Source organism: Vigna radiata, unplaced genomic scaffold (assembly GCF_000741045.1).
Source record: "Vigna radiata var. radiata cultivar VC1973A unplaced genomic scaffold, Vradiata_ver6 scaffold_213, whole genome shotgun sequence".
NCBI lineage: Eukaryota > Viridiplantae > Streptophyta > Magnoliopsida > Fabales > Fabaceae > Vigna > Vigna radiata.
Window position 1 is genome coordinate 201865 of NW_014544264.1, and position 8949 is coordinate 210813.

The window sequence follows — 8949 nt, forward strand, 5'->3', positions numbered from 1 at the left end:
CTTTCGTTTATAAAGTGGCATGTTCTACTTTTCCAAAAGAGCAGTCCAAACCTCACCTCCCATCCAATCAGGTTTTTTCCTAGTCTCCGAGCTTTTTTGAACATCTCAGATAATCTGTGAGATGCTTTGGTATGGAAATTCTTTTCTAGCTTTTCTTCATCCTCAATCCTCCATGATACCTTTCTCTGTTGACCAAAAACATGAATGTTAAGGAATTTGAATTTAATTAGTCAGACTACACATTCGTTTACAACTTAAGCTAGATGGTCTTCAATTTGATAGGCTACATGCTTATGTGGTGCAGGCTCAACAGTTAAACAAGGATATATTTGACACAATATACTATCATGCACTTGTTATGAATTGGCTGTAAAATGAGGGTCCTTATGAAACATATAGTGGGAGTCCGATGAGCAAGGTGCATTGTTGTGAAAGTCTTTTCTACTCATGCTTTTTTGTCTGCGTTATATTCATAATGCAGTGAATGTATATTGAACTTAAATATTTANGCTGTTGATAGAGGATGTTACATAGGTCAAAGCCTGAGCTTAAATATTCATAAACATCTAATTGACTTAATTCAGTCAAAGCAAAGCATACAATTAATATACAGTTGATTTAGTAGAATTAGATTCAGATAGAGTTTTTAATAGTAGTATGATACCTAACTTAGCTTAGTGACTTGTAATTGCTATCTCATAGTAGTGTAGTTTATCTAGTTTTTCTAAATCTGTTTTTGACTTTAGTCTTTACTAATGTAATCAGTTTGCTGTTGCATTCAGTTTTACTAATTTGTTTTAACTAACTTTGTTTGTTGATTCAATCAATTTATTAACTTACTAACCTTACTAATTTTTTTCTATACTTGTTCAGTTGTTTTACTAACTAGTGTTGCTAATATCAGTTCACTAACAGTTTTATTCTACTAACTTTTTCACTAAATAGCTAAGTAGTTCTGACTTAATCTCTTATGTTGCAGGTTTAACTACTAGTTCCTTTTCTCTATTCTAATTGGATTGATTCTATCACAATTCTTGTTATAATTTGATGTTGTAGACACTGCTATACTTATTCTATCACAAATGCATATGATAAAGAAAGTGCCTCGACAATGGCTGGTGGCAGACCTTGGGCTGAAATTTAGGAAAAAGTCCTTAAAATGGACCATGAAAAGTTGTGACTCTATATGCTTCACATGTTCAGTTCCTATTTTTAGCTTTGCCTCTTTTAATAACACTCAAAACAGATTGCTTATTTTTCAAGGGTGAACAATAGCAAATGTCTTTTATCTCAAAACTACTCAAGGAAGACTACTCAAAACATTCAAGGAAGACTACTCAAAACTGCACTAGAGGAGATAGAGAAGTGAAACAGATATGAAGTTGCTTCAATGGCTTTCTACTAATAGAAAATGAATAAATCCTCGAGGCATCAGAAATGAAGGACCAAGATAATGTATTCCGTGAATGGAGAGAGAAAAGACACACAAAAGAGTGTAACAAAGAATATGACAGTAACATGAATGGAATCAGACCAACTTTGATTAAATTAAGGTTTGAAGGACAACATCAATAATAGGTTCTTTTACACGTATGTAGTCCTCAAAAACTGATTCATGTACATGTCCGATGGTCCTAAATTTTAACCTTCAATTATCTACCATTTCATATTCATCACCGTGACCCTTTAATATACTTGACTAAGACCAAGTTAGAGGGTTGTCGTTGTAAAACAAATATTTACTAAGAATTTTGACTCAATCTTCTATCAGCAAATTGTACCAGATCATATCAAAGAGATCAATTGAAGTGCACTATTTAAGAGCAACAAATGGACCGAAGTGAATACTAACTTATTAAGTAGAAACAAAAATCTAGTACTATAAGAAGATGTGAAATCTAGTATTCAACCAAAAACTGTTATTATCATAAAAAATGTGAAACTGATATACATAAGAAAAAATAACATAAATTGTATTGAGGAAAATAAAACAAGATTGGAAAGTCTAATAAGTACTTTATGAGATAAAACTTCAAGTAATACACAATAAATACATGTCAATTCATCATGTGTTTATATTTTGGTATATGTTTTTGTTGGATAAAACCTATACCAAAATATAAGTCAAATATTAGAATAATATAATATACAATTACCAACATCAAATTCATTTTTCGTTACCCTCCTTCAACAGGTGTTATGATTGGACGATTACTGGAAACATCTTCAAAATTTGCCGCTGAACTTGAATGTCGAACTCCATCCCCTGTAGGAGGTGTTGGTGCAATATTTGTGGGAGTTGTTGGGTTAGAACCAACTTGGGGGGAGGGTGATCTCCATTGATCATTACCAACTTGTTGTGGACTAGGTGTGAAGGCAGGAACGTCCAATGAAGGTGGAATAGATGATGGAGTAGTTGTCAAACCAGGAACATGCAATGGTGGTGGAACAGATGTAGCATTGGAGGTAGAATCAGGTGTAGATGGCTGACTACTTGATGCATTTATATTGTTGAAACGGGACATCAATTTGATCTGATAAGGTTTCTTCTTCCCCTTCTCCTTACTTGAGTTTCCTGAAGGTGGAATAGGAGGGTCACAACCACCTGTTGCCATATTCTTGAAGATAAAAACAAAACTGTTAGGTCAATATATTTTTAGAATTGAATGGAAAGGACAAGTAAGCGAACAAGATGATGATTATGTTTTTGTTTGCCATTACTACACAATGAAGCATAAAATAAGAATGAGCTATTCATCCACACAAAACCATTGCAGAATAAATTCTAATCAGCAAAATAAGTAGTCAAATACAAAGGGTTTCGAAATAACATGCAAAGTGTAATTACATAAATGATCGTCCATGGGTACTACAAGACATCCTAACTCTATTCACTACTAGACGTGTGAAATGAATCTTCGTTGTCATCTTCATTGCATTCTTCTTCTGATTCATTTGTTTCTTCATCCATATACCCTTCAACTGATGGTACATTATTGGGGTCCACTTCTTGAAGACCGCCTTCTATATCTTGCAATCGGATAACTTCTTCAACTTCAATGATGTCATTAACATGTGACATTTCCTCCACTTGGTATGGCACCTCGANTTCTACCTCATTAGAATCTATACGACCTCTAGGTTTGGTCTTTATTGCAACACACCAACCCCGTTTGTCCGTGCGTGATGCAGGATATGGTACATAATACACTTGTTCTACATTATGTGCAATTATAAAAGGATCAAACAAGACATATCTTTTATCCATTCGAATATCCACAATCCCATACTTTGAATCCACTCTTGTCCCTGCTCTTGATGGATCAAACCAATCACAATAAAATAATACAATCTTCTTTTCAATGGTTGAGGTATTGTACTCGAGCTCATATATGTGCTTAATGACACCATAGAAATCATCTTCAGCCCCTTCTATAAGACCTTTAACATGAACCCCACTATTTATAGTCCTCTTGCCTGGCTCCATGCATAGGTATGAAATTTATATCCATTCCCAAAGTAGGTATGCCATTCCTTTACACATCTTAAAGGAGCAAGCGATAAATCTCTAAGATGTTGGCTCCTCACACACAAAGGCTCGTCATGAACCTACAACCATAAAGTATTTGAAAATCTTGAATTAAATAATTTACAAATAAATGAATCTCTAAGAATGGCTCGAAGTCGTACTTTTTGCCTGAACCACAATGGGAAATTCGCATGTATGTATGCCGAACTGTTTGACTCAGAAAGTTGATAGGTATGAAAGAATGAGTTGTTCATAGGTACGACAATATTCGGTCAATTTCAATTTAATAGATAACAACAACAACCTAAGAAATGCAATTTATTTGGAGCCTTACTCAAGATAAGGTTGAACTTCATTGCAATTGATCAAGACATGAACATGAGCTGATCTCAATTCTTCGTCACTTAGCCAATGAGTTGATTCCCTCCCGGAATGACGACCAGCTTGGTCAAACACTGATAATGTTGTCCTTTCAATTTCAATGTCTACTTCATTTCTATTTCTTTGTTGTGTTAACATAAAGTTCTTGAAGTGGTGGGAACAGAAATGAGTTGTTTCTTTGTGCAAATATGATGCGCAAATAGATCCTTCAACTCTAGCTTTATTCTTAACTGAACGTTTAGCATATCCCATGAACCTATACAATTTCAAAAGTTGTATGTTAGGATCATGAAATATGTAAAATAAAATTGAACAATACAACAAGATATTGTCACCTTTCGAATGGGTACATCCACCTATATTGGACCGGTCCACCGAGTCTTGCCTCATATGGAAGATGTATAGGGAGATGTTCCATACAATCAAAGAATGAGGGGGGAATATTCTCTCCATCTTACAAAGAATGAATGGAATGTTTTCTTCCATCTTCTGAACGTCGACCTCGTTCAATGTTGTACAACATAAATCTCTGAAGAAATGACTTACTTCTATAATGGGATTGAGAACATAAGTCGGTAAAGAACTAAACGTTATAGGAAGTAAGCATTCGATAAACACATGGCAGTCATCGCTTTTCATCCGAATGACCTTTCCCCTATTCACATCAACACACCGCGACAAGTTAGAAGAATATCCGTCAGGCATCCTAAGATCTTTCAACCAATGATAGACCTGTTTTGATTGGTCTACTGAAAGTGTATAATTAGCTTTTGGCTTGAACATCTTTCCATTACTATGAGTTTTGAGCTCCAAGTCTTTTCGTCTACAATACAAACCTAAATCCATTTGGGCCTTTTCATTGTCTTTTGACTTCCCACTGACATTCATCACGGTATTAAAAATGTTGTCAAAGAAATTCTTCTCAATATGCATCAAATCAAGATTATGCCTTAACAAATTATCCTTCCAATATGGTAGATCCCAAAAGATGCTCTTTTTCGTCCAATTATGCCACTCACCATATCCATCTATTCTTGGTGGTGCACCATTTTGCGTTACTTTAGGATAACCATTAACTCTATTCCAAACTTCAGTTCCCGTCAAATAAGGTGGCGCATCTTCCATGTCCACTTCCCCCTTTTTGAAAGCATTCCTATTTCTCCTAAAGGCATGTTCATTTCGTAAAAACCTTCAATGGGAGTCAAACCACAAATATTTTTGCCCATGATATAATCTAAAAGCCTTTGAATGCTCCATGCAATGTGGACAAGCCAATTTACTATGGGTCCTCCATCCAGACAACATACCATAAGCAGGAAAATCATTAATTGTCCACATTAACATCGCCCTCATGATAAAGTTTTGTCGCCTTGAAATATCGTATGTTAGGATACCACTCCATAACTTTTTCAAGTCATCTATCAAGGGCTCTAGGTATACATCAATGCCTACCTTTGGATTGCATGGCCCCGGAATGAGACAAGTCAAAAACATGTACGGTTTAGACATGCACATATCTTGAGGAAGATTGTACGACGTCACAATTACTGGCCAACATGAATATGGTATATTTGACGCTTGAACATATGGATTAAAACCATCAGAGCATAAACCAAGTCGAACATTGCGTGGCTCAATGGCAAAATCAGGATGTACTCTATCAAAGTGCTTCCACGCCTCTCCATCGCATGGATGACGCAAAACCCCATTTGACGACCTATTGTGATGGTGCCATGTCATTTCTGCTGTAGTTTCTTTTGAGGCATACATTCTTTGGAGTCTTGGAATTATTGGAAAATAGAACATGGATTTAACAGGAACTTGGTTTTTAGAACTTGCTCCTATCTTGTGTTGTTGATACCTTGGCTTCCCACAAAATTTGCATTCAACAAATGCTCCATCATTCTTTCCATAATCATTATCATAGAATAGCATGCAACCATCCACGCAACAATCAATCCTCTGCGACTGTAATCACAGCTTCGACACTATCTTTTTTGCATCGTAGTAAGTTTTCGGCAAACCAGATTTGATGGGTGTTGCATCCAAATCCATATTTCCAATGAAATATAAGCATTGGTTAGGAATATTCCAATTCGACTTGCATGCTAAAAGCCTCACACACATTGATAATGTGGAATCTGATGCTCCTTCATACAAAGGCGTATTTGCCTCCAACAAAAGGTTATAAAACCTTTGAGTTTCTTCATTTGGAGCCTCTTCCATGTTAGAAGAATTTGATGCTTGGAAGGGTTGTCTTTGCATAAGAGCATCATGCACCATGTCTTCCATCGTCATAACATGTTCATTTGGTTCACCTTCTGTTTGCATACCCCTCGAAGTGACATCATTAATAAATCAGTTTCTGGCATGGTTTCCCCATGATCCTCCCAAATGAAATAATTAGGCTTGAAACCGTTTTTGTAGAGGTGAACCTTGACAACTCTTTCGTTAAGAATCTTTTTACAATCGCACTTTAAACATGGACATCGAAGCCCTCCATCTCTTCGATAACGTTCTTGTTCACAAGCTTTAATTATGAACTCTTCAACACCCAATACGAATGACTCTTTCAAAGCACCTCTTCCTCTATAGCACCTATCATACATCCATGCACGATTTGGTGGAGGATGATCCATGTTCTGTATGCAGACCAATTAATGAAGATTTAGTCAATAAGCTTGTATATTAGGACACTTACCCTAAATAAAGTGTTCCTAACAATAACATAAAATAATTTAGCCCATCTATCTTTGTTGTTTTTGTTGGAATGGCCAACCGGATTTTCAATTCTGTGTGAATTGAAAGCATGATTTGGGATAAGTGTCTAAGATAATGTATATGTAACGGTTGTTAGCCATTCATAAATAAGATTCATAGAAAAAGCATTATAACCAATGCATTCATAATTGAACGTGATCCAAATTGGTAGTGTTCATGAAAACAATATATTGTGACAAGCTCTACTTGTGAGATTAGGTACATGGCTGCTACTGTGGATACTTGTGAGATAAGTGTTGTTGCTAACCACTTTGTTTGAACAAATAAAGATAAGGATTGAGATAAATATTGTTTCATAATACTATAAAAAATCATAATATAATCTATATAATGTTGATTACCTTGCCTCAACACATCAGTTTTAAAAGTCAATAGGCAAACTAATGTCAAATGTAAGGCTTAATGTTCGAATACAACAATGACATCCAATATAGAAAATTCCTTAATGTTGTTTATGCTACCAGCTCAATGCTACCTACGAGATTAGATTTACAAAAGTTTTATGGTTCATGTAATGATAATCTATCTTACAAAATCTCAGTTTATTTCTCCTGAACTATATTTTGTTAATAATACCAATCACAACATATTGGATAATGGTCCTGACCTGATCATTTCATCTCTTATTTGTAACAGAGCAAATACATTTGAGAAAAGAGTGATCAATAAGAACCTGATAAAATGGAACTGCCAACTCAATATAGATGTGGATACATTAAGGATATGCATAGCTTATTTATGATATTTTCATGTTTAGTTTATTTTTATCTTTCAACCCTTCGTACTAATTTACATTAGGCAAACATCTGATGACTTGTTAATTCAATCTCTTCTTGGTAAATTATATTATTTATCAACTCCTTTTAGTAGCTAGTGTATTTGATGTCAGGGAGATGAGGATGCAGTTTGCAACTTTCCTGGCAGATATTGGACTCATCACTCTTCCGAAAGATTATCAGGTATGCTTCTTTTCTTATTTTTAACATTAAAGGATGTTGTGTTGTAGGACAAATAATTATTAATGGTCAACTGTTTAAGTCTTAGCAAACCGAAGAGAAGATTATCATAAGAGAGATAAGAAGGGAGATAAGAAGCCAAAAGATTATCATATCAGTAAGGCTTGGTGTATGGCATAAGAAAAAGGGACACGAATGGCAGTATGAACAGAGAATGGAGGAGGCAGTTATGAAGGACAATTGTTGTACCATTGTTGTATTTTCTAAAATAAAGAAACATTGTTCTTTGTTGTCTTTGTTGTTCTAGAGTTAAACCAGAAATGTGTTCCAGGTTTCATGCTCTTAAGAAACCTAAGACAATAACTATAGGAATGGTGGTAACATATCAAGCTCTCTAATGACAATTGATGAAGGTTGAAAAACAGTTATTTGCATATGTCATTTTAGACCAAATGTCGCCCTTTACTACTTGGAATGAGCTTGGAATCAACCAAAACTCAATAAATGAGTCTGTAGAGATATTATGCTTGTTTTGCTTTGCTTTGTAGTGTTTTTGAGAAATTAAAGAATGGAGTGGAAGATAAAGGTCGTAGACTCAAGAAAAGAGAAGAAAATTGAAGAACTGAAGAGTCGACTGATGGCAAAATAATATATTGCTCTAGCTAGGAGAAGCCAAATCTAGAAGCAAATCAAGCCATAAGTTCATAGATGAAGATTGCGGAATTTGGTGGTGGTGAAAGGTGTTGATAGCTCATGGTTTAGATGAATTGTATGGTGATGGAAGGTGTGTTTAGTGTTTCTCTAAGAGAGGTTGGGCCAACTATTGGAGGAAGGTGGCTAGAGGAGGCCACTTGGGTTGCTCTAGCCTAGGGTGACCTTAAAAGAGTAGTATGGCACAAATATGGCAACATAACTTTACTCTAAATCAAAGGTGATTACATGATGGAGAACACCTCTATTTATAAGCTAAGGTGTCTCAAAATGGGCTGAAACTTTAACCTAAAAGAGCCACCTTGGTTGTCTTGGAGAGCAACGAGAAATCCTCTCCAATAAGAGAGAGACAAGTGACAAAAATCCTCTCAAATGAGAGAGTGACATGTGCCCACTACCTATGGAAAAACTCTCCATTCCTAGAGTGCCACATGGCCACTAACTAGGAGGTAAACTCTCCAATGGGAAGCCTCCACATCTCTAGGACGAAATCTTGCTCCCTTGTCCTCCAAGCTTAGCCAAAATGTTGACCCCTTGGTCAACACACCCATTTTGGACATCCAAGCATAGTCAACTTTGGGCCTTGACCCT

At 35.7% G+C, this 8949-nt stretch overlaps 1 protein-coding gene across 1 annotated transcript; it reads right to left on the reverse strand.

The window, feature by feature from the left end:
• Positions 1-3859: 3859 nt before the first annotated feature.
• Positions 3860-5845, reverse strand: LOC106755535. Its single transcript, XM_014637707.1, has 3 exons — positions 5211-5845; positions 4527-5099; positions 3860-4166 (listed from the first exon to the last, which is right to left on the reverse strand). The coding sequence occupies exons 1-3, from the start codon at positions 5843-5845 to the stop codon at positions 3860-3862; spliced, it is 1515 nt and encodes a 504-aa protein (XP_014493193.1).
• Positions 5846-8949: the final 3104 nt, after the last annotated feature.

What these genes read in the sequence shown, in the direction of transcription:
- LOC106755535 (XM_014637707.1), bottom strand. Translation starts at nt 5,845, where the DNA reads ATGCTATTCTATGATAATGATTATGGAAAGAATGATGGAGCATTTGTT. An exon ending in TTTCCTGCTTATGGTATGTT is followed by an intron (nt 5,100 to 5,210) that starts GTCTGGATGGAG and finishes CTCCCATTGAAG; the next exon opens with GTTTTTACGAAATGAACATG. An exon ending in AAAAGCGATGACTGCCATGT is followed by an intron (nt 4,167 to 4,526) that starts GTTTATCGAATG and finishes GAAATTGTATAG; the next exon opens with GTTCATGGGATATGCTAAAC.